The 26,860-nt window shown below is 37.1% G+C and overlaps 2 protein-coding genes across 2 annotated transcripts in view; one reads left to right on the top strand and one right to left on the bottom strand.

The window, feature by feature from the left end:
* Window positions 1–943: 943 nt before the first annotated feature.
* Window positions 944–16,714, top strand: CBP (sarcoplasmic calcium-binding protein). The gene is made up of 6 exons (XM_089708708.1): window positions 944–1,218; window positions 13,006–13,185; window positions 13,604–13,765; window positions 14,556–14,696; window positions 15,548–15,667; window positions 16,479–16,714. Exons 1-6 carry the CDS (start codon window positions 1,120–1,122, stop codon window positions 16,587–16,589), a joined length of 813 nt encoding a protein of 270 aa, XP_089564834.1. The 5' UTR covers window positions 944–1,119; the 3' UTR covers window positions 16,590–16,714.
* A 1,043-nt stretch (window positions 16,715–17,757) lies between these two features.
* mbo (Nuclear pore complex protein Nup88) overlaps window positions 17,758–26,860 on the bottom strand; it is a 108,752-nt gene continuing 99,649 nt past the window's right edge. The window contains exons 14-15 of the mRNA XM_089708833.1: window positions 18,758–18,846; window positions 17,758–18,197 (exon numbers count right to left, since the gene is read on the bottom strand). Of these exons, the coding sequence (XP_089564959.1) occupies window positions 18,131–18,197; window positions 18,758–18,846 (156 nt within the window). The 3' untranslated portion in view covers window positions 17,758–18,130. The remainder of the gene's footprint in view (window positions 18,198–18,757; window positions 18,847–26,860) is intronic.

The raw sequence follows: 26,860 nt of genomic DNA, 5'->3' as shown, positions 1-26,860 counted from the left end.
TTTTGTATGAATGAATTAAATTGTTTATCTTATTTTGTGTTTATTTCATGCCCTCGTAAGTTTGTAACGTTTAACGAATCTATAAAAAATAAAAATATAAAAAAGCAAATAACCGTAACTAGACAGATTTCTGTAAGACAACAAAAAGTCCCTTACAAATACTCCGTTAGAGGCTAAATTAATTATAGAACAGGCAATCAAATACGCAATTTAATTAAAGACTAAAAATCCTTAAGAAAATATGTATTTCATTTTGATTCTGTACTGTATTTCATCTTAATTCTATTGTAGTTCATTTTATGGACACCAAAGTCCTATAGGTACCTGCTTAACAGGTAAAATTTAACCACGCACCTGTGCCACGCACCCTGTATCTTACATCACTTGAGCATAGGTAGAAAAAAAAATTGTTTATCAACATCATTTAAACTAACTCATTGACGCCTAATGCCTACGTGAATACAAACATGTTTGATTTCTTCGAGTTAATAAGGAAGAAATACAAATCAAGGATCCATTATCACTATATCCAAACTATTACTAATTAATCTATACATTAAGCTAATTGCAAATACTACAGCTACGTGATGTTACTGACCACGTCGCGTCGCCTACAAACTATACCTACTCTCCCTAATAATAGTACCTAAGTATCATTATCAGAAATCACTCTAAAATTTGTCTCTTATGTCCATAATGTCCTAAGCGCACTGATACTGCAATACATAGACATAAAGTTCAAAATTCAATGATTAAAACTAGACGCCCGCGCCCGCGCCGGTGCAACAAAGCTTCTAAATAAGTATATTTCTTGCTAGTTTTTTTTAAGTTCAAGCATTTCTATGTGACATAAGGGTCATAATAGCGTAAATGATTTTTTTATTGAAATAAATGGTAGCTGCCTGGCCGCATGCAGTACGCTTAGCAGCCAATGCCCCTCCCGCGCTAACGTTAATAAAACTGGTGGAGCGCGCGTTCTAAATTCAAAATACGTTTATGCGTGAACTGTGTTTGGTGTTTTTTTTTTCATTATTTTTTTTTAATTTTGTGGCATTTCATTTGAGGCACAGAATAAAAATATTATAAAATAAAAGCGGTAAATGTTATAGTGCTTTCAAGATGGCTTTCTCGTTATCGAGGCTTGCAATGCGTGTTGGTGCATTTAATTTAGAAAGGACTGCAGCTATTTTGTCTACGAGTGTATCTAGTCATATTAAGGTGAGTTAAAATATATTTTTTTAATCAAAAACTGTACTTTAATAATTAATTATGGTGCTTGATAAGTTGATAAACAAGAAGTATCTCTTTGAAACACGTTTTTCTACTTCTCGCACTAGCTAGCAAGGAATAGGGCTGCTAAATTAAAGTTAAGAATAAAATAAAATTATTTAACTAGCTATATTTTCTAACCTAACTTATTTTATTTTAATATGAACGTACGTTCGATAATCGATTGAAGATTAAAGTAACGAATTTAAATATTTTTTTTCTTAATAATCACCAACAGTGATTATAATATAAATAGAAAAGGGTTTAAATAATTATTGGACATTTTTTTATCTATGGCAACTAAATTTATGGTAAATATTTTTTTTTGTTTAATTTTTAATCTATTATACCTACAGCCCTATGAAGAAAGGGCGCGTAAAAGTTTTTGTAGATAGGTACCTACGACGATATGCCGATTAATTATAATTTTACGATTATCTAACCATGTATCTAACAAAAGGCCAGCTATAACTCCAATAATGAATAAGGTATGGTTCAATTACTATTTTTTACGTAGATAATAATTTAAACTGAAGTTTTTTTCAGTCAATCTATTTACTTACCGAGAGATTTATCAGAATGATAGTTTCCAAAACTATAAGACAAAGACAAATGATAATGTAGGTATTTTGCTTTGGTAGTTACGTAAATTGAAGATTTTGTAGCACGATTAATCTGTTAGGTTAAGTTTAAGATAAAAATAAAAACAACAATAAGGTCAATATTCATCGTATATAATATATAACGATTTCTGTATAATGTAAGTAGTTATGTTGATAACCCCTTATCAGACGGTGATATTTATTTGTACGATTCGATTCCAATATCTATTACGTTCACATTAAGCGTTATTTTGCAAAAACATCATAATTGTTTTAAAAAATAAATTGACTAGAAGCGAAAAATAAACAAACATTGATAAGAATTAACAAATTATGGTCATAAAGCTATTTTTTTTAACCTACATTATAAAATTAGGTTACAAAAAATATTCTTTGTGAATCTGCTTCTTTGACTAAACTATTTTTTTCTATAAGTACTAATATTATAAATCTGAAGAGTTTGTTTGTTTGTTTGAACGCGCTAATCTCAGGAACTACTTGTCCAATTTTGAAAAATTCTTTCAATGCTACATAGCCCATTTATCCAGGAAGGCTATATAGGGCATAGGCTATATATTATGTATTATCACGCTGACCAACAGGAGCAGAGCAATGCGGCCCTGCGGGTGAAACAGCGGGGTACAGCTAGTGATCTATAAAATTTACCCCATAGGGTTGTCAGAGGCTATTTGTAGCTTTTGTTCTAAAAATACGTACAGTACCTACATAAGAAATATGTTGGGTTAGGTCGCCTGCACATTGACTGATAAATATGATTGGATTTACTTATTAATTTTTTTTGTTCGTGTCATTGTATTTGTAATTTTGTATCCAAATTCCAAATTCCATTTCCTCGGAAACGGCTTCACCAACTTTTATTAGTTTTCGAATGAAGAAACAACATAACTGTGCAACATAACTATTTTTCATCTTAATATATATATAATTAATCTCGTGTCACAATGTTTGTCCTCAATGGACTCCTAAACCACCTAACCGATTATAATAAAATTCGCACACCATGTGCAGTTCGATCCAACTTGAGAGATAGGATAGGTTTTATCCCGGAAATCCCACGGGAAAGGGAACTATGCGGGGTTTTCTCAGTTCTCTGAAAACGCGGGCGAAGCCGCGGGCGGAAAGCTAGTTTTTATATAAATTCTTAATTAAAACTTATTTGACAGCAAAACTGTGTAAGGAAATGTTTGTCAACAAACAATTTGAATATTGATATTTATTATAATACAAATGACTTATTTACAAAATATAACCTTCAGGAAAAACAATAGGCCGTAAATAATCATATCAATATTATAATGTAAAAAAACAAGGTCGTACTTCGTAAACATATTCTATAGTTCATGTACTCTATACCTTACCAAGGTTAAGTTAGCCCTTCCTTATTTAAATGTATATCAATATGTATTAAAAACACCAAAAACCTTAAAGCGAATGGTATTTAAAGACATGCTTCTGTAGCAATTTTACTGTTATTTAGAACAACCGCACTAAAATTGGTTTAGCCGTTCTAGAGCTACGAACTACAGACTGACACTAGTACCTATATTATCTGTGCCGACACAAAGTTTGATAGGTACGTGAACAGTGAAGCACTTGCTTTGGTACTTTCAAATCACTTACTCATTATTCCTTATCTGCAAAGTTTATACATTTAAACGTCTATTTTTAGAATTATTTATCCTAAAACTGTAAATACATATTTATTGCCAAGTTCCAAAACACATACATGGGCGTAGCTTGCCATGGGCACAGGGTGGGGCAAAAAAAAACCGGCCAAGTGCGAGTCGGAGCCGCGCACCGAGGGCTCCGAACAAACCTACTTTTTATTATGTTGTAACTCTAAAATGTATGCTTTAGCAATTTTTCCTTTATCTGTGCTATAAGACATTGCTTTTAACCAAATTTCAAGACTCTGTGTTCACGGGAAGTACAATGTAGGTTTTGATTCCCTTGCAAATGTCGAAATTTGCGATAATTTGCAGCATAAAATGGCTGTATCTTTTGATTGCGTTGGCTTATAAGTTTGATTTTTTCACAGCTTTAAGAGTCTGTAGACTTGAGTATTCGATATAAATTTCAGCTTGATAACTTTACGCGTTCCTGAGAAAAAGTGTGTTGACAGACAAACCGACAGGCAGACTTTGTTGTGCGTCTGTCTGTCTAAAAATAGCTTTTTTTTCAAGAACACGTGGCGGTATCAAGCTGAAATAATAATGAATAAATCAAAACAAACAAAAGATACCTACAGCCATTTATGTTGCGAATTTCATCCCTATATTATAATATAGTTTATCCGTCTAATACAATAATATGATTCCTTTTTACCATAAAATATGTAAATAGAAAAATAAACCATTTTAAATAACTTAGTAAATAAAGCAAAACCTTGCACTTCCGATTTCATGTTTTTTTTAGGTTAATGGTCACTTATTGACCATGAAAACACAAAATGCAGACAGATCCAGGTGGAGCTTTGCTCGCAATGTTATAGTTTTTGACCGATATCTCGAAAACTATCCACTTTAGGGCAAAAGTTGCTTGGACTTTTTTTTTGTAGAAATTAAAATTTCGCATATTTTATATCATGTAAATTTTTTTGTAAAACTTACTATTTACGGTTTATGGCCTATTTGATGAACCGGTTGATCGTTAAAATATTGGATTAATGAATAAAATGCATGTATGTACATAGTTTTTAGGTCACTTTATTCTCTACAAGTTTTGTTTGAATTTTTTTTCTAGTGCCCATATTTTTTGAGTTGTTCCACATATAATGTAGAAATGCCGCCGCTCGGCGGCCGGCGGGTGACGTGGCAGGCAGAAATTTCCAATGCAAGTGGATTTTCACCGTTTCCGAAACGGCAAAATTTTGGATTTTTTTTTCTTATAGAAAATTTTTAATACATTTTTTTAAATAAATTCCTTTATTTTATTCTTGCATCCGAATATAAAATAACTACTCAATATTATTTAGTTGTATGAAATGTATGTATACGACACATACATAGGTACCTTGAAATTTACTATTTATCGCGAAACGTAAATAACTCAAAAAGCATTAGAAAAAAAAGTTTCAAATAAAGTAATCTTAATAAATGGATAATGCATATGTATAATATATGTATTAATGCCTATGCATTTCATTGATTAATCCAATATTTAAAGAGTTACTTGCCAAAGATGATTAACCGGCTCATTAAATAGGCCATAAATCGTAAACGGAAAGTTTTACAAAAAGTTTACATGTTATAAAAGATGTAAAATTTTACTACCTACCAAAAATTCCCAATATTTTATGCCTTAACACGTTCGCTGCGGCACAGATATATCTGTACTTTCCATTACTGCGTTACGGGTCGTTTTAAACCTTGTCCTATACCAGAGATTGTGGCGGCACGAGGCATATTAAACCCCACCGCCCGTAGGAGACCAAAATCCTTTTTTTTGCGCCAAATAAGACAAAGTGTGCGGCTTTTGTCGTGATTATTATTAACAATGAGTTCATTAACCTAAATCTACCGCCGCCCGTGGTTAGATTAGTTAGTTTAGATTCTATGGGTAAAATAAAATGTGGGGTCTGATGTACCCCATACCGCACTGAACAATAGCAGTTTTTCATATAATTTAGTGATGGGAAAAGAAATATCGATTTTATTTAATTGTATTTATTTATCAAACTTATGGATGTTTTTTATTAAAACAGGCCAAACCAGAATATTGTTTGCAACCAGTGCATTCTGTGAGAATTTCCTTTACTTTTTTTGTCGGCCTCATGACTTGTTAAGAAGATGCGGAGTTTTTCGTAACATCCTACACATCTCCTCTTCTTTGATCCCTTTAAGAGATGATGTGCCTTGTTTGTTGGCTTGTTGACTTGGGCAAGATTAAATTTTGATGAGCCATACACCGATTGCCGGGTGTTTTGGATTTGCCGCTAGTTGATTCAATGAACAAACACACTAATAGTAATCATGATTATCAACCTATTTGAAGAAAGTTACTCAACATGTCACATTCACGTTTCTATTAACGATATTTATTATAACGAGAAGTTTGAAAATTAGGTACCTGTATCCACATTCAAGTCCTTCTTTGTAAAGCTTCAATAAGTTGTTCCACAAATAGTCTCGAATGCGTTGCACAACACTAACCGCGTGAAGCTAGCTTATGGTGCGGTACGAGGTGCGCGGTGGTACGAGGTGTTCGCAACCTCGTTCCGCACTGTGTTAGAATTTTTATTTGTTCAGTGCGGCACGAGGTCTAAGAAACCCGGTATTAAGGTCGGTATACCATTGAACTAGGAATCAATAGCACATCTCAGATATATAGATATCACTTTCCTACACTGAACCAGATGGAAGTTATGCCTCCCGCACGACAGAGAAGTTAAAGTTTTTTCCTACCGCTATAACGACGAGACACGGACAGGGTGTTTCAAGCCCTGTTTCGCAGCGAACGTGTTAAAATGGATAGTATCCGAGATATCGGTCAAAAACTTTTAGGTAAGATTGCGAGCGTAGCTCCACCTGGATCTGTCAGCATTTTGTGCATTTATGGTCAGTAACTTACCCTAAAACAAAAGTGAAATTGGATGGGAAATTTAGTGCGAATTTGGCTAAATAAAAACAGCTTTGAATGGGGTAGTACATACTAATTACTACACTACTTTTTCTGGCACCAAAAGTGGTTTAAATCATGTAACATAGAAGCGCAAGCTTTTTGTTTAGATCGCATTTTTTTTGTGTCGACTGACAACTTTCGAGTGAGAATTTTTTAACGGATATTAAGTTTTGTAGTCAGTACCTAGATAATTACGTTTTTTAGATTTGGTTAGGTACCTTCCAGGTCAGAGCCAGGGTGGGGCAAGTGCCCCACCCTGCCCCACCGTGGCTACGCCCATGAACACATAACTTAAATAATTGATAAGCTTTTAAAAATATTAAATATTTAGAATAAAATATAATATCTAGCAATAATAACGGGAGACTTAATACATAAATACTTAGGTACATAATAAAACTTAAAAAAAATAGCTTCAAGTTTTACCTATAACTAGGTGTTAACAAGAATTTAGTTTAAAATGTCACGATCTAAAAAGAAATTATTTGGACATACAAGCTATTCTAGATTGGTTCAGGCATCCTGATCTAGTACCCACATTTCATAACATATTTAAACTTTTTAAGGACGTAGGTACCTATAGATATTCTACACTTAGAAATACTAATATCCTATCCTATAAGTATAAATCCTACTAAAAATAAATAAAAAAAAAATAATTGGCCATGAAAGTTATTGAAATATAATAGGGTCAGGGAGGAAACAGTGACTCAGGCGGCTACAGTGACTCATTACTAGTTCGGCTAGAATAAGATGTACACAGTTGTTGTCTACCTCCCTCGTTTGAAGCTAACGGTCCTCGGACTTGTACAAACCAATCAGCCGGCGTCTCAAGCGCCGAACAGTGGTGCCACCACGTGTTTTTGTTTTAGTGCTCACAAAATTATATTTTTAACGTAAGTTTGATTGATTTTAATATCTAAAGTATATAATAAATGTTGTAATCATTTTTTCTGTCTTATAGTTATGTTTATGCAGATTGCCTTTGTATGTTTAATTCAGTTTATTGATTGATTTTTCGATCCATTTGAATATGAAATAATCAAAATGACGGAGTTGTGTACAGTGACTCAATTTGAAGCGGTACACAGTGACTCGTGAGCCACTGTGTACCTACTTCAGTTTATAGTATGCAGTTCTATGTTTTCCTTTTGATTTTTTAGGTAATTGTTTAATTATTATATTTTGTTGATAGAATACCACGGCTAAAATCTGCAGAACGAAAAATTGGAAAAGCAACACAAGAAAACATTAAAGAAGGGTGGTTATTAATAAGAAATGGAGACTCGATAAGACAAGCATCTAAGAAGGTCGGTGTTGCATTTGCTACCCTTAAAAGATATTATTGAAAGACAAAAACTGTGAAACTCTTGAGGATCAACAGTTGGAGCCCTAACGAACCTATAAAATTCAAGACAAATGAGTCTACTGAACCACTTACATTATGTGTCTTGGAAGAGCCAATATTTTTCAAAGAAACTGTAGAAGACAACCAACCGAATGCAAACATTATCTCAGAAAAACCTATTTCCAGCCTTCATCAACATGCCATCGACTTCATCCATTAACATACCCTCAACTTCGCTAAATTTCGCTTATCGACACACCATTGACTTCATAAAATAACATACCACCTAGTTCATTCGTCAACATACCACCGATCTCATCCTCACAAGTTTCTTTTAAAAGTCCGTTTGAATTCAGAGATCCAATAAAAGCCAAACCTAGACAAAATAACAGAAAACGTAGGAATCCTAGACGCAGGCTAATTGCTACCGATACATCTGAAAATTTGATTTTGGAACAAGAAAATATGACGCAAAGAAAAGTAAAATTACTCGAACAATAAGAGCAGCAGCGATGAAGAAATGGAAAATGAAGAAGTATTATTACAAGATTCGGATGATGACATGGAATGGCCAACAGATAACAATCATGGATATGAAAATGACGCTGACACTGATAACGAAAACATTATTTTAACGGATGAAGATTTAAAGAAACCTTTACCTCATTCACCTCGAGAAGGCGAATATGTTACTGTAATTGGACAGCTACCAAAAAACAGATCGAGAACGATATGGGAAAAGTGTTAGAGGAACGAAATGAGAACATGGAATTTTACATATCATTTTTGAGGCGAAAGCCTGGTACTGACTACTGATAAGTTTATTATGCCAAATAAGCCCGATCTGTCTATTGTAAAAGAGGACGATTTAAAATTTATTATACCTAAACCGTTAATGATTGGAACAGCTTCGAGACCATTTTATTATTTTTCAATCGATTTAAATTTTATTACTGTGAATTAGATATTTGACGATGATTAGATATTAGATGTGTTTTTTTTTTGTGAAATTTTTTAATGTTTTTTATTTTATTTTATTCTAAGACTGATGATATTAATTCATATATGGAAGTTCCTACATTTGCATTAGTCATTTTATGAAAGATAATAAAGAATTTTGAATAAGTACATCTTTTTTATTTTCACTGAGCCACTGTATACTATTAGAGTCACTGTGTACTACACTATTGAGTCACTGTATACATCCACCGGTACACAGTGACTCAAATCTATTTTTTTATATTTTATTTTTTAGTTTAATTAATTTAAAGTATAATGAAAATATAATGACACAATAGTGAAATGTAGTAACCTGACTTCAAGATCTAAAAAAATCACTTTGATTATATATTATTTACTATATTTTTGAGCGTATCGAAAAAATCCGAGTCACTGTTTCCTCCCTGACCCTACATAATATACTTATGTATGAAAATTATTTGTTTTTACTAATTTATTATCATTGCGATATTCGACCCCAATACTCGATTCCAGACTGTCTCGTTTAAAAGCAATAAACATTGATTATGTCCCCTCACTTCAAGGCCAATTTGCAAAAAATGGGTCGTCGATCCTTTGTTGCAGTTTGCATTGTAAATCTATATGTAGGTATAAAGAAGTGTCTGTTTGTGCATAGAATTAAGCTTTACTACATAAACTCCTTATTTTCATTTTCAACCTAGGTATGCATAAATAGGATAAAGGGTGAATTATTTGTTTTTTTCTTACTCATAATTAGGTATCATCTTTGCTTAAATGATCAAAAAATATTTGATGCAGGGAAGGGTTGTAAAACTATTTTGAATCGTTTTGAAAGACCTTGACCAGTGAACATACAGGAAAAACAAAATATAAAAAAAAATAATACAAACTGAGTATAGTTAAGTAAACAGATAATTATTATCTTAATGTAATTTGTAACTTGTAACCACAGTCAACAAATTGCCAAACACATCCTATTTGCTCTAAGGGCCTATGTTTTGTCTATGCTAATGGGTTGAACGACCGTTACGCAAGGGGCCCTTCACACTAACGTAGGGTTACCGACACCACACATTTTGTCCTACATTACCCACGTGGTGTAAGCGTGCTGATAAACAACATTGGGACTTGGGACACCCCTATTGATAAAAATATAGATAGATATAAGAAATAGGCCACCAATGATAACAAAAATATTCGAGAAATTGCTACGTCCGCGTCAGGCCGAAGGATATGGGTTCGATTCCTGACTCTGACTGTTATGGAATTCGTTTTATTCGTAAATTTTTCTAATTTTTATCTATGACATGTCCAAAATAAGTAGTCAATTCCAAGAGTATTAAATCAATATAGGTAACTAATATATTATAATATTAGAGCAATCCTTTGCTTGTTTTTAAATTTGGGTGGCCTTTAAGAATTAAGAATGTAAATCTTGATTCATTTCCGTTTTTTAATTTATTTACATGTTTATTTATCTTATAAATATACTATTTAATTCTTGTTTGCAACCATTTGCAACCGAATCATGCTAGAATGCCTGAACACAATTTTTTTATTATTTACATAGCACACAAATAATATGTATAATAAAATACATAGGGTTTCTACATAACATACTAGGCCCCATGCGAGCGAATCCATACAAGACATATCTAGTATACATCATGTACCTGTAATACATCATGTACCTATTTTATGACATTTTATGTTTCGTAACATAACATACAAGGCCATTAATTTCATAATTATTCAAAATGTATTTGTGTCGGACGATCACTCATTTATCATAGTTGGCTAAGCCCGTATTGCGTTATGTTTGTGCGGTTTGAGAGATAGATTTGATGTAGATAGTAACAATGATAATATTATTTGAATAGCAAAGTATATTTTACAAAGATATTAATTACTTTTATTAAAGTTAGGTTAAAACATAATTGTAGCTTAAGATCAGCAGCTAGTCAAGTCATAAAGCGCGTCACACACGGTAAAGATACTATAATATTTTATCTTAAGATACTGTTATATTTTATATTACAGTATCTTAACGCATCCGGTATCAGCGTTCGGACCATCATTTTTCTTTTTGTCATTGCGTACTAAGACTCCTGTAGAACCGCCATCCATCGTAATATAAAATATAACAGTATCTTAAGATAAAATATTATAGTATCTTCACCGTGTGTGACGCGCTTAATACTTGATAATTGATACCAGCTACTTTCCTCATAATCATAAAATGATGCGTTTAGAATTGATGGCAAGAACACAACTAACAACCCAACTCAACTATGAAGTTTAAAATATGTATCTCAACAAAAAAAATCTTATATACTGAATTCGACTGTTTTTTTCCTTTTTTGGGTGACTTGTTTTTCGACTACGTGAATCCATTTTGACAAAATTTAAAAAAGTCCAACCGGAAATTTGAGGTCTAGTTGGACCCTTTAAAATTTTGTCCAGTTCTCATTTGAAGGATTAGTTTTTGTCAAAATCTATACTAATAAATAATAAATATACTATAAATATAAATATAATAAAATAATATAATACTAGCGACCCGCCCCGGCTTCGCACGGGTGCAATGCTGATACTAAATACACTACAGAAAAATTGTGAACGTTGTATAGGTATAAAAATATAGCGGCCCGCTCCGGCCTCCGGCATCGCACGGGTATAAAATACATAGCCGGGCGGCCGCAAACGCTACGTCCTGCAATTTTTAAATCTGTAATATCTTCGAAAATATTCACTTAAATCATACGGTGTAAAGGGCCATATAGATCTATATTAAATGAACAATGTATCCATGGTATTTAATTGGTTAAGGATTAATGCTGTATTGGTTAAAATCGCTTCGAAAATTAGCCATTATTTGTCGTAAAAAGTAAATGACAAAAAAAAGTTATTGTGGGTTATCCATAAGAGATAGACATGTCACGGCTAAAGGTAGGTGAGAACATAAACTTAAGATTAGCCGGCTAAACTTAGGTTTATTTTCGACGAGGTGTTAATGTTAGTTTGTTCTATCTTTAGCCGGCTAAACTTAAGTGTAACCGCAGGCCCGTGGCTAAAAATGTCGGGGTGGGTAGATTTGGTTAGCGCCGGGCCGGTGGAGGGCTTGAGGGGCCCGCACAGTGCCAGAAAACACTCGCCCTGTTCCTTACATGTATTATAGTAACCAAATCTACCCACCCCGACTCAGGGCAGAAAGCTGGTGGCTAGGTTAGGTTAGGTTAGAACTCTTAAGACCCGCACGAGCCGAGCGAGCGCAGCGAGCGTGCTGCGGCAGCAGCCGGCGAAGTGCCAGAAAACACTCGCCCTGTTCCTTACATGTATTATAGTAACCAAATCTACCCACCCCGACATTTTTAGCCACGGGCCTGCGGTTACACTTAAGTTTAGCCGGCTAAAGATAGAACAAACTAACATTAACACCTCGTCGAAAATAAACCTAAGTTTAGCCGGCTAATCTTAAGTTTATGTTCTCACCTACCTTTAGCCGTAACAGACATATACCATCGCGGACTTTTCTGTAGACCTTTTCAATGTGTATAATACTTAGTACATTATTTTGATAAAACTCGTAGGGTTTAGCCTGCGTTTGCAATGTAAGCGGAATAAATGTAATTTTTTACGACATCACATTAGAAACCTCAAAAATAACAGTACTTCTCCACTACTTAATGGATCTTATTATACATATAAACCTTCCTCTTGAATCACTCTATCTATTAAAAAAAACCGCATCAAAATCCGTTGCGTAGTTTCAAAGATTTAAGCGTACAAAGGGACATAGGGACATAGGGACAGGGAAAGCGACTTTGTTTTATACTATGTAGTGATATATATAAATATAATATACTAATAAAGCTGAAGAGTTTGTTTGTTTGCTTGAACACGCTAATTTCAGGAACTTACTTGTCCGATTTGAAAAATTCTTTCGGTGTTATAATAGCCCATTTATCGAGGAAGGCTATACGCTATATCATTACGCTAAGATCAACAGGAGCGGAGCCACGCGGGTGAAACCGTGAAGCGCAGCTATAAATATTTTTTTATCAAAACTTGCCACTAACTAGCTTTTTATCAAGCTGTATATATATATTTTTATTTAATTCAAAACTTTTCCCTATTTATTTAATTAAATAATCATTTTCACAGCAAATCCACACACCACCCTGCACAGGTACGGTATGTTACCTGCAAACTGAAACGGATCTACAGTTCGCGGAGAGGCTCGGGCTCCGCAAGTACAGCAAGCAGCATGGCCGAGAGGATCGGAGGAAAGTGGACAGCGATAGTGATAGTGATTCCGATACTGAGTGCACTGGGTTTGATAGGGTGAGTTTCTACTTATAGTTACAATATAAACCTGAAAGTAAACTAAAATTAATTTGTCACATTTTTACCCACTTTCAAAGAAATGTTATTAAGTACGCGCAATTTTTACAGATTTTAATACTCTCAATTCTCACAAATATTTCTGTCATTTTTTACTTAGGTACTTTAAAAGAAATGCCATAATTTTATGGCGATTTTTCCGACTTTTATAGGAATGCCATAGTAGAAAATAAATTCCATAAGTTTTTTGCGGCTTTTCACGATAAATGAAATGCTATAAATTCGTCACTATTCCTATCGACTTTAAAAGAAATACCACGAACTCCATGCCATTTTTACTGAATTTAAAATAAATGCCACCGATGCGTTTCATATTTACCAAATTCAAAAAAATACAAAATTTTCATGTATTTTCCAGTCGGAGTTTTGGCGCCGCAAAATGCGTACAGTGCATAACATCCTCGATGTGGATAAAGATGGTTTGATCTCTTTTAACGATTTTATCTTGTTTTCTGAGAGATTCAAGTCTTTGGGGAACTTGGATGAGGAACAGGCGAAGGAATTTACTGCTATTATTAAGGTGAGGTTTTTTAAATTACTTTTTATAATTTACTAGTGGTCCGCCCCGGCTTCGCCCGTGGTCCCTACATGTTTAAACTATCCTATCTCTCAAGTTGGATCGAACTGCACATGGTGTGCGAATTTTATTATAATCGGTTAAGTGGTTTAGGAGTTCATTGAGGACAAACATTGTGACACGAGATTTATATATATTAAGAATAAGGCACAGTTTTTTAAGCTATTGCATAGCTTCTATCGCGGGCCTTGAGCGCGGGGACCGAATCCAGAAATTCCGTAACGAAAAAACCTCACGCTTCCCACTCCGACGGGCGCGGAGGTGTGGCTTGAAGGCATAGCACGTCTTTTTTTATTTAAAGCTTGGTATACATAGTAAAATATAATATTATGTGTTTGCCCAGGTTCTCTGACATAGCACTTAGTCTGTCGAGTAATTTTAATTAAAAATTAAAAGACGCCATTTCAGCCGAAGTCTCAGAAATAGAATATTTTTTTATTTCCTAATTTATAGCATTAAATTAAATTTATTGCAAAAAATCGCAAGAATCGATCGAGCCTTTGGCTGATTAACAAGAAAAGCTTTTGTTTAAAAAAAATCTCAAAATGTTACTAGTTTTTAACAAAAAATGATTTTTTTACATTTTGTTTCTCATCATATTATTATTCTTGTATTGTTTTTTAAGCAAAAAGTAAAGAATATTTTTAACTCTTGTTACACTTCAGCTAACAACAGGACGTAGACCCTTACAAAGCAAAATCGTATATTTTTAACACTTTTTCACTACTTTTAGCTAACATGGGAGGAACAGTGGGGTGCGATAGACCCGTACAACTACGTCACAGTAGAACAATACTTGGACGACATGCATCACGTGCTCAATGATAAATCGCTCAAGAAACGGGCTCATAAGTGGCTGCCGTATTTGTTTAAGGTAATAATTAGTTTAAGGATGAAAAATATAGAATAGAAAAAAAAAGTATTTTGCTTAGCAATTGATAGTGTATGCTAAAAAACCTAAGTATTTAATAAGACCACAACACATTTTACAAGTTTAATAGATTTTTTTTATATAAATATTATAATTAAAATATTATATAAATATAAATATTATATAGTTAAGTATTTACTTAAAGAATTTTTATATACAATTTTTAAAATTGTGGAAGTTTTTGTGAACAAAAACTTATTAACATATTCCAGGAACTTTATTTAAAAAATGTATGCGTGTACTAGAGTACACACGTAATAAGTGAAACTTCTTTATGACCTTAAAAATGTCACGAGTATGGCGTAACGCAAAAATGTCACGCGTACGGCGTAACGCAAAAATGTCACGCGTACGGCCGCGGCGTAACGCAAAAATGTTACACTAAATTTTTGTCCAACCCCGATAAAGAAGTTTCACTTCAAATCAGGGGCGTAGCTACCGCCGTATCTGCCGTATCAATTATACGGGGCCCCCGCGCCAAGGGGGCCCCCTACGTGCGCTTTTGTGAGAAATCTTTACCCTTCCTAAGGACACCCAAACAAATTTTTATACGGGGCCCCGCCAAGGCACGCTACGCTTCTGCTTCAAATATAGTCCCTATCCTCTGGAAAATATCATAATTTTAAAACTAAATCCAAAGAAAATTTTTAACCAAATTTATTAAATATATTTTTCACAATAAGTAATTAAAACATAGTTAAAACATAATTAATTAATTACTTACGTTACCTACTATTTAACATCTATATAATGTTTTTTACGAGAATATTTCACATAAAATCTTTTCTTTCCAGGCGGTAGACAAAGACAAGTCGGGTTATATTTCAGTGAACGAATTCAAACTGTTCTACAAATGTCTCGGCCTGAGCAACGAACACGCGGCCATCGCGTTCGCGGTTATTGATATTAATGGAGTAAGTTAAAATATATAGCATACTAGTGGTCCGCCCCGGCTTCGCCCGTGGTCCCTACATGTTTAAACTATCCTATCTCTCAAGTTGGATTGAACTGCACATGGTGTGCGAATTTTATTATAATCGGTTAAGTGGTCTAGGAGTCCATTGAGGACAAACATTGTGACACGAGATTTATATATGTAGGTATATTAAGATATTTTTAAAGAATAGAAAAAATCAATCACGAGTCTTCTTCAGGCGGATTTAATTTAAGTATATTTATAAAGCATTTGAATGTCATCCGTCTTTCTGTCTGTTCGATGAACTTAAAACCGCTGCATCAATTTTCATTCTGTTTTCATTAATGGATAGCATGGATCTCGAGGTCGAGATCTCTTATTTGTTAAGTTTGAGAGCACGCGGGCATAGCTGCGGGAGGAAAGCTAGTAAAAAATAAAATAAAACATAGTCTTCATCAATTATAAATAATTATAAGTTAATTTTTTAGTTTACCAACTCATCATCGCATTCATACATAGCTTAACTAGCTCTGGCGCGTGGTTTCACCCGCCAAAAAAAAGTATTTATATACCTTATGACTTATGGTACATAGGATACATTATTATCAAGTATCATCGATATCAATCTTCGCTCGTAATTACAATAAAACCGCCATCTATCGGAATTTTTGAAGTGATTAAAATACATAAATAATTAATTTTTCTTGTGAACAAAATGTTTCACAGTTGCAAATAGTAGTCCCTGAAAGATCTAATTCCTATGGAAATTTTGTTAAAAATAATTAATAATAAGTTTTCTTTTATTTCAGGATGGAAAATTATCAATGAAGGAATTTGTGAATCTTGGCAAAGATTTCTTTTACACAGAGGACGAGACTAGAGTTTCCAAAATGTTTTGGGGACCATTGATTGATGTTTAATATGTTTTTATTAATAAATATTATATAGGAAATATAAGTAATCAGTGACGATTTTAGAATTAAGTAAATAGTTATGCAATGTATTAAAAAGATAAGGCGAATCTCAATAAAATTTTAAAAAATTATTTGTTTTTTATTCATCCTTCATTCACGATCACCATTCAGGCAATAATTCATGAATTATCATGAATAATTTATGAGATTTTTAATTAGTAAAATTTCTTAATTTATGCTAACATTTCAAGCCGTTTCCGAGTAAAATAGTAACTATCCAGAATATAATGTGTCAAGCTTAAAGGCCGAAAACGCTCATGAGCGAATAAATATCTTACAAAGCGTTATGGTCCAAAATGTAACATTTATTTATTCAATTATACTTCTTCTAGAAGAGCTTTTGAATCGTTATAACATAGTTTTACATAGCACTGGCCATAGTAAAATATTCACACCGTTAAATTCGTGTTATGGCTCTAATGAAAACACAACGCGTTGTGACAAACACAGAAAGGAATAAATAGGTCACTACATATGGTCACTACAAACACGAGAAGCGATATGACAAACGAGAATTCTAATCAGTCAAGCATTAAAGATGAGTTAAAGTTTTTAAGTACATAGAAATGTGTAACTCATTACTACATGTCAGATTATGCAAATGAATTTATTTTTGCAGCATAAATGAAGCGTTCTTTTAATTTTAATATGTATTCGCTCATAGAATTGTATAGAAAATGTGTGTACTGTGTGTACTAAATTCACAATCGAATTTTTCAGTTCCAGAATTCAGAATGCTAGTCAGTATGATTCAGTGATTAATCTGAGAAATACAGAAACTGTAAAATTTTAATGTGTATGGAGCATGGTAATATTGTATGATATTCGGGCCTTTCTGAATTAATTATATGAATGCAAAGGGTCGTTGTTTGTAACAAACTTATGTATTGTTTGTAACAAGCTAATGCTTGTAATGAAATAAAGATAAATTTTTCCATTCTATCTATAATTATTGATAATACTGAATTTTTAAGAAATGTATGAGGTACGCTAATTGACTTGGCAAAAAATTAAGACTCTGAATTCAGATTCCAGCCGTGAGGAGCTAGCCTAATCATTGTTTTTCATATAAGCAGCATTTATTAGGATGAGGTTTGAAAAATAAAGACAAATATCAAAAATACCATTTATTCCAATCTCAATACAAAACTCAACAAATACACAAGTCCTTACATTACGTGCTTAAAACTAAAAAAGGCTCTCTAAGTCTCTAGTCAAAAGTAATTAATTTGTAAAGTTTTCAATACACATCTTTAATAAATCTTAGTTAAATAAAAGGATTTAGGCAAAAAAAAGAAAGTTTAATCTTCGCAAAAAAAAACAGATATTATTCTCAGCAAAAAAATATTTAGCAACGTCAAGTTATACATAAGAAAAAGAAAAAACTACGACCTGAGTCTACTGATTTTTAAAGTTTTAACAATACTATAATTTATGACATTCTGACAAACTTACATACAAATTTTAGTCAATACTTATACATAATATTACACTACTCCGAGCTGGTCCTTCAGTAGTTTGGTTTCTTCGATAATTGTAGAAATTTGGTTTGTCCTGAAATATATAATAGTGTTTAATAAATTGACTACAATAGGTCTTGAATTTACCAATTATACAATACTAGCTTTACGCCCGCGGCTTCACCCGCGTTTTCAAAGAAAAACCCGCATAGTTCCCGTTCCCGTGGGATTTCCGGGATTAAACCTATCCTTTGTGTTAATCCATACTCCATATGTGTGCTAAATTTCATTGTAATCGGTTCAGTGGTATATGCGTGAAAAAGTAACAAACACACACAAACATCCTCACAAACTTTCGCATTTATAATATTAGTAGGATAGGATATCATGGAGAAGTTTTTAAAAGTCATAAAAGTTGAACAAATAGGAAGAAAAAAAAAATCTGTATCATAAAGTTTAGATAAGATTTTTGCTAACTTTTTTTTGGTAAATAGAGAAAAAAATACCGTGATTTTCGAATACAAAGATTTGAATGTTTAGAATACACATAAAAAATAGCACATATTTTGATGATATAAGTAACACAGATAGTAAATTATAAAACATAAATGATACTTTTAATCCAAGAATGTTAATTAATAATATAATACATACTGCTGTTGCAAAATGGATGAGATTGTGTCACTGTGCGACTTGCCAAGAGCTATGTCCTTCTTCTTATAGTCTTCGCGCCATTCTTTTAGCTAAAACATACAAATTAACAAATACAAATTAATAAAAGTGTTCATTTTTATTTCATAATCACTACATAGTATAAAACAAAGTCACTTTCTCTGTCCCTATGTCCCTTTGTATGCTTAAATCTTTAAAACTACGCAACGGATTTTGATGCAATTTTTTTTAATAGATAGAGTGGTTCAAGAGGAAGGTTTTACTATATAATTTATTAGGTTTTAGACAAGGCGGGCGAGGCCGCGGGCGGTAAGCTAGTAATTCATAATTCTTTATTTATGTTAAACATGGTATTTTTAGATGTTACATTAAGTTAAAATAAGGTTCATTAGTCAGTTGGTTTAGTGAATTAATACGCAATTTTCTAAAAACCTTTTTAAAAACATATTAACCTATCTATTTTAGACTTCGTAAAGTATTTAGAGTGTCTTTTAAGGATGGAAATTAATCGTCGTGGTTGTATTTATTGTTTTACACAAAGCATTTACAGTTTTTTAGATTATTAAGTTATTAGAAATAATCACATATACCGTTAATGTAAGTAAGGAAGAGCAAAGGTCCCAAGTGCGAACCTTGGGGCACCCCAAACGTATAAGTACACACTTTTATCTTAAAGCCTTTCAATGTGGGTAATAATGAGATTTCGAAACATTTGACTATTAAATTTGCCGATACTTAAAGTGCATCTAATCGTAAGCCCCTGACAAATCTATTGATCAATATATCAATATATCTTCATTGTTCCAGCTTCCAGCTGCAGCATTTCTCGTGCTTCTGCTGCATTGCTCGTACTTCTGCTGCATTTCTTGTGCTGCTGGTGGCATTTCTTGTGCTAGTGGTGGCATTACCTGTGCTCCTGGTGGCATTACCTGTGCTTCTGCTGCATTTCTCGTGCTTCTGCTGCATTTCTTGTGCTTCTGCTGCATTTCTTGTACTTCTGCTGTATTTCTCGTGCTTCTGCTGCATATCTTGTGCTTCTGCTGCATTACCTGTGCTCCTGCTGCATTTCTTGTGCTCCTGGTGCATTACCTGTGCTTCTGCTGCATTTCTCGTGCTTCTGCTGCATTTCTCGAGCTCCTGCTGCATTACATGTGCTTCTGCTGCATTTCTCGAGCTCCTGGTGCATTACCTGTGCTTCTGCTGCATTTCTCGAGCTTCTGCTCCATTTCTCGTGCTTCTGCTGCATTACCTGTGCTTCTGCTGCATTTCTCGAGCTCCTGGTGCATTACCTGTGCTTCTGCTGCATTTCTTGTGCTCCTGGTGTGCATAACCTGTGTATCTGCTGCATTTCTCGTGCTTCTGCTCCATTTCTCGTGCTTCTGCTGCATTACCTGTGCTTCTGCTCCATTTCTCGTGCTTCTGCTGCATTACCTGTGCTTCTGCTGCATTTCTCGAGCTCCTGGTGCATTAACTGTGCTTCTGCTGCATTTCTCAAGGTCCTGGTGCATTACCTGTGCATCTGCTGCATTTCTCGTGCTTCTGTTGCATTTCTCGAGCTTCTGCTGCATTTCTCGAGCTCCTGGTGCATTACCTGTGCTTCTGTTGCATTTCTCGAGCTTTTGCTGCATTTCTCGAGCTCCTGGTGCATTACCTGTGCATCTGCTGCATTTCTCGTGCTTCTGCTGCATTTCTTGTGCCCCTGGTGCATTACCTGTGTTTCTGCTGCATTTCTCGTGCTTCTGCTCCATTTCTCGTGCTTCTGCTGCATTACCTGTGCTTCTGCTGCATTTCTCGAGCTCCTGGTGCATTACCTGTGCTTCTGCTGCATTTCTCGAGGTCCTGGTGCATTACCTGTGCTTCTGCTGCATTTCTCGAGCTCCTGGTGCATTACCTGTGCTTCTGCTGCATTTCTCGAGGTCCTGGTGCATTACCTGTGCTTCTGCTGCATTTCTCGAGCTCCTGGTGCATTACCTGTGCTTCTGCTGCATTTCTCGAGCTCCTGGTGCATTACCTGTGCTTCTGCTGCATTTCTCGAGCTCCTGGTGCATTACCTGTGCATCTGCTGCATTTCTCGTGCTTCTGTTGCATTTCTCGAGCTTCTGCTGCATTTCTCGAGCTCCTGGTGCATTACCTGTGCTTCTGTTGCATTTCTCGAGCTTTTGCTGCATTTCTCGAGCTCCTGGTGCATTACCTGTGCTTCTGCTGCATTTCTCGAGCTCCTGGTGCATTACCTGTGCATCTGCTGCATTTCTCGTGCTTCTGTTGCATTTCTTGAGCTTCTGCTGCATTTCTCGAGCTCCTGGTGCATAACCTGTGCTTCTGCTGCATTTCTCGTGCTTCTGCTGCATTTCTTGTGCCCCTGGTGCATTACCTGTGCTTCTGTTGCATTTCTCGAGCTCCTGGTGCATTACCTGTGCTTCTGTTGCATTTCTCGAGCTTTTGCTGCATTTCTCGAGCTCCTGGTGCATTACCTGTGCATCTGCTGCATTTCTCGTGCTTCTGCTGCATTTCTTGTGCCCCTGGTGCATTACCTGTGCTTCTGTTGCATTTCTCGAGCTTCTGCTACATTTCTCGAGCTCCTAATGCATTACCTGTGCATCTGCTGCATTTCTCGTGCTTCAGCTGCATTTCTTGTGCCCCTGGTGCATTACCTGTGCTTCTGTTGCATTTCTCGAGCTTCTGCTGCATTTCTCGAGCTCCTGGTGCATTACCTGTGCTTCTGTTGCATTTCTCAAGCTCCTGGTGCATTACCTGTGCTTCTGTTGCATTTCTCGTGCTTCTGCTGCATTTCTTGTGCCCCTGGTGCATTACCTGTGCTTCTGTTGCATTTCTCGAGCTTCTGCTGCATTTCTCGAGCTCCTGGTGCATTACCTGTGCTTCTGCTGCATTTCTCGAGCTCCTGGTGCATTACCTGTGCTTCTGCTGCATTTCTCGAGCTCCTGGTGCATTACCTGTGCTTCTGCTGCATTTCTCGAGGTCCTGGTGCATTACCTGTGCATCTGCTGCATTTCTCGTGCTTCTGCTGCATTTCTTGTGCCCCTGGTTAATTACCTGTGCTTCTGTTGCATTTCTCGAGCTTCTGCTGCATTTCTCGAGCTCCTGGTGCATTACCTGTGCTTCTGCTGCATTTCTCGAGGTCCTGGTGCATTACCTGTGCTTCTGCTGCATTTCTCGAGCTCCTGGTGCATTACCTGTGCTTCTGCTGCATTTTTGGAGGTCCTGGTGCATTACCTGTGCTTCTGCTGCATTTCTCGAGCTCCTGGTGCATTACCTGTGCTGCTGCTGCATTTCTCGAGCTCCTGGTGCATTACCTGTGCATCTGCTGCATTTCTCGTGCTTCTGTCGCATTTCTTGAGCTTCTGCTGCATTTCTCGAGCTCCTGGTGCATTACCTGTGCTTCTGCTGCATTTTTCGAGGTCCTGGTGCATTACCTGTGCTTCTGCTGCATTTCTCGAGCTCCTGGTGCATTACCTGTGCTTCTGCTGCATTTCTCGAGCTCCTGGTGCATTACCTGTGCATCTGCTGCATTTCTCGAGCTCCTGGTGCATTACCTGTGCTGCTGCTGCATTTCTCGAGCTCCTGGTGCATTACCTGTGCATCTGCTGCATTTCTCGTGCTTCTGTTGCATTTCTTGAGCTTCTGCTGCATTTCTCGAGCTCCTGGTGCATTACCTGTGCTTCTGCTGCATTTTTCGAGGTCCTGGTGCATTACCTGTGCTTCTGCTGCATTTCTCGAGCTCCTGGTGCATTACCTGTGCTGCTGCTGCATTTCTCGAGCTCCTGGTGCATTACCTGTGCATCTGCTGCATTTCTCGTGCTTCTGTTGCATTTCTTGAGCTTCTGCTGCATTTCTCGAGCTCCTGGTGCATTACCTGTGCTTCTGCTGCATTTTTCGAGGTCCTGGTGCATTACCTGTGCTTCTGCTGCATTTCTCGAGCTCCTGGTGCATTACCTGTGCTTCTGCTGCATTTCTCGAGCTCCTGGTGCATTACCTGTGCATCTGCTGCATTTCTCGAGCTCCTGGTGCATTACCTGTGCTTCTGTTGCATTTCTCGAGGTCCTGGTGCATTACCTGTGCTTCTGCTGCATTTCTCGAGCTCCTGGTGCATTACCTGTGCTACTGCTGCATTTCTCGAGCTCCTGGTGCATTACCTGTGAATCTGCTGCATTTCTCGTGCTTCTGGTGCATTACCTGTGCTTCTGCTGCATTTCTCGAGCTCCTGGTGCATTACCTGTGCTTCTGCTGCATTTCTCGAGGTCCTGGTGCATTACCTGTGCTTCTGCTGCATTTCTCGAGGTCCTGGTGCATTACCTGTGCTTCTGCTGCATTTCTCGAGCTCCTGGTGCATTACCTGTGCTTCTGCTGCATTTCTCGAGCTCCTGGTGCATTACCTGTGCTTCTGCTGCATTTCTCGAGCTCCTGGTGCATTACCTGTGCTTCTGCTGCATTTCTCGAGCTCCTGGTGCATTACCTGTGCTTCTGCGGCATTTCTCGTGCTTCTGTTGCATTTCTCGAGCTTCTGCTGCATTTCTCGAGCTCCTGGTGCATTACCTGTGCTTCTGTTGCATTTCTCGAGCTTTTGCTGCATTTCTCGAGCTCCTGGTGCATTACCTGTGCTTCTGCTGCATTTCTCGAGCTCCTGGTGCATTACCTGTGCATCTGCTGCATTTCTCGTGCTTCTGTTGCATTTCTTGAGCTTCTGCTGCATTTCTCGAGCTCCTGGTGCATAACCTGTGCTTCTGCTGCATTTCTCGTGCTTCTGCTGCATTTCTTGTGCCCCTGGTGCATTACCTGTGCTTCTGTTGCATTTCTCGAGCTCCTGGTGCATTACCTGTGCTTCTGTTGCATTTCTCGAGCTTTTGCTGCATTTCTCGAGCTCCTGGTGCATTACCTGTGCATCTGCTGCATTTCTCGTGCTTCTGCTGCATTTCTTGTGCCCCTGGTGCATTACCTGTGCTTCTGTTGCATTTCTCGAGCTTCTGCTACATTTCTCGAGCTCCTAATGCATTACCTGTGCATCTGCTGCATTTCTCGTGCTTCAGCTGCATTTCTTGTGCCCCTGGTGCATTACCTGTGCTTCTGTTGCATTTCTCGAGCTCCTGGTGCATTACCTGTGCTTCTGTTGCATTTCTCAAGCTCCTGGTGCATTACCTGTGCTTCTGTTGCATTTCTCGTGCTTCTGCTGCATTTCTTGTGCCCCTGGTGCGTTACCTGTGCTTCTGTTGCATTTCTCGAGCTTCTGCTGCATTTCTCGAGCTCCTGGTGCATTACCTGTGCTTCTGCTGCATTTCTCGAGCTCCTGGTGCATTACCTGTGCTTCTGCTGCATTTCTCGAGCTCCTGGTGCATTACCTGTGCTTCTGCTGCATTTCTCGAGGTCCTGGTGCATTACCTGTGCATCTGCTGCATTTCTCGTGCTTCTGCTGCATTTCTTGTGCCCCTGGTTAATTACCTGTGCTTCTGTTGCATTTCTCGAGCTTCTGCTGCATTTCTCGAGCTCCTGCTGCATAACCTGTGCTTCTGCTGCATTTCTCGAGCTCCTGGTGCATTACCTGTGCTTCTGCTGCATTTCTCGAGCTCCTGGTGCATTACCTGTGCTTCTGCTGCATTTCTCGAGGTCCTGGTGCATTACCTGTGCTTCTGCTGCATTTCTCGAGCTCCTGGTACATTACCTGTGCTTCTGCTGCATTTCTCGAGCTCCTGGTGCATTACCTGTGCTTCTGCTGCATTTCTCGAGCTCCTGGTGCATTACCTGTGCTTCTGCTGCATTTCTCGTGCTTCTGCTGCATTTCTTGTGCTTCTGCTGCATTTCTTGTACTTCTGCTGTATTTCTCGTGCTTCTGCTGCATTTCTTGTACTTCTGCTGTATTTCTCGTGCTTCTGCTGCATATCTTGTGCTTCTGCTGCATTACCTGTGCTCCTGCTGCATTTCTTGTGCTCCAGGTGCATTACCTGTGCTCCTGCTGCATTTCTTGTGCTCCAGGTGCATTACCTGTGCATCTGCTGCATTTCTCGTGCTTCTGCTGCATTTCTTGTGCCCTTGGTGCATTACCTGTGCTTCTGTTGCATTTCTCGAGCTTCTGCTGCATTTCTCGAGCTCCTGGTGCATTACCTGTGCTTCTGCTGCATTTCTCGAGGTCCTGGTGCATTACCTGTGCTTCTGCTGCATTTCTCGAGCTCCTGGTGCATTACCTGTGCTTCTGCTGCATTTCTCGAGGTCCTGGTGCATTACCTGTGCTTCTGCTGCATTTCTTGAGCTCCTGGTGCATTACCTGTGCTTCTGCTGCATTTTTCGAGGTCCTGGTGCATTACCTGTGCTTCTGCTGCATTTCTCGAGCTCCTGGTGCATTACCTGTGCTACTGCTGCATTTCTCGAGCTCCTGGTGCATTACCTGTGCATCTGCTGCATTTCTCGTGCTTCTGTTGCATTTCTTGAGGTAACCTATTAAAAACTCGAATTTCTATTACCCGAATCTTAAAACCCCGAAAACGGTTGTTAGAACTTTTAAAAGACAGATGTAATGAATGACAAATTTTTAAAATTCCTTTTTTAATTTCCCAGATGAATCAATTTCCAGATGCACCAAAACCAGATTTTTAAAAAGTTTTTTTTTGTTTCCCGTATTCTCATAATCCAGATCTCAATATACCAGATTCTCAGAATACTGTTTTTTGTTTCCCATCGTACCATTTTCTAAATAAACTATTGCCAAATTTTCATAATCTTTTTATTTGGTTCCCATATAATCGTATAACAGATAAACTATTGCCAGATTTTCATAATCTTTTTATTTGATTTCCATACAATCGTGATTATACTATTACTATCGACTGAAAATAAACATTGTCAGTAAGTAAATTTATTGTTTTACTTGTCCATTACAGACCGGTTTTAGTGTCAAAGTCGACTCAGTAGGTTAGGTTTGAACTACGACCCCCACGCTAGAACTGACTCGCTATTGTTTTACTTGCCTATTACAGAAAGGTTTAAGTATCAAATTCGACTCAGTAGGTTAGGTTAGGTTTGAACTGTGACCCCCCATGCACGAGCCGAGCGAGCGAAGCGAGCGTGCCGCGGCAGCGGCCGGCGAGTGCCAGAACCGACTCGCTATTGTTTTACTTGCCCATTACAGAAAGGTTTAAGTATCAAATTCGACTCAGTAGGTTAGGTTAGGTTTGAACTGTGACCCCCCATGCACGAGCCGAGCGAGCGAAGCGAGCGTGCCGCGGCAGCGGCCGGCGAGTGCCAGAACCGACTCGCTATTGTTTTACTTGCCCATTACAGAAAGGTTATAGTGTTAAAATCTATTCAGAAGGTTAGGTTAGGTTCGTGCTGCGTCCCACTGGAAGGATTACGTTTTGCTGGATATCGTTTATTGGAATTTCAAAAATCTGGACATTGTTTGTCTGGATATCAATTAACTGTATTTCAAAAATTTGTGTTTTAAAAATCTGGCTTTCGTGCATATGGATTACGGTCATCTGGATTTTGTGCATTTAGATTTCGTATGTCTGGAATTCATTCGTCTGGATTGTAAAACGTCGTACAAATAAAGAAATGGGCAAATGAAATTCGGAGTTGCGATTATATGGCAAACAAAACTTCGAAATTTTAAAATTCGGGGTTATGAAAAAATGTCCAAACGTTTTCTGGATTATGATATTCGGAATATTAAAATTCGAGATTAAGATAGGTAACCATTTATTGAGCTTCTGCTGCATTTCTCGAGCTCCTGGTGCATTACCTGTGCTTCTGCTGCATTTCTCGAGGTCCTGGTGCATTACCTGTGCTTCTGCTGCATTTCTCGAGCTCCTGGTGCATTACCTGTGCTTCTGCTGCATTTCTCGAGCTCCTGGTGCATTACCTGTGCATCTGCTGCATTTCTCGAGCTCCTGGTGCATTACCTGTGAATCTGCTGCATTTCTCGTGCTTCTGGTGCATTACCTGTGCTTCTGCTGCATTTCTCGAGCTCCTGGTGCATTACCTGTGCTTCTGCTGCATTTCTCGAGGTCCTGGTGCATTACCTGTGCTTCTGCTGCATTTCTCGAGCTCCTGGTGCATTACCTGTGCTTCTGCTGCATTTCT

Source organism: Colias philodice, chromosome 21 (assembly GCF_061535455.1).
Source record: "Colias philodice isolate Cphi_HAF_F1 chromosome 21, ilColPhil1 Martin Lab GWU primary, whole genome shotgun sequence".
Classification (NCBI taxonomy): Eukaryota; Metazoa; Arthropoda; class Insecta; order Lepidoptera; family Pieridae; genus Colias; species Colias philodice.
This window is presented reverse-complemented; position numbering and strand designations above follow the sequence as displayed.

Bases quoted from the DNA above. Each gene is read 5' to 3' on its own strand.
- CBP (XM_089708708.1), top strand. From the start codon at position 1,120: ATGGCTTTCTCGTTATCGAGGCTTGCAATGCGTGTTGGTGCATTTAAT. The intron at 13,186-13,603 runs GTGAGTTTCTAC...TGTATTTTCCAG, and splicing joins AGTGCACTGGGTTTGATAGG to TCGGAGTTTTGGCGCCGCAA. The intron at 14,697-15,547 runs GTAATAATTAGT...TTTTCTTTCCAG, and splicing joins GGCTGCCGTATTTGTTTAAG to GCGGTAGACAAAGACAAGTC.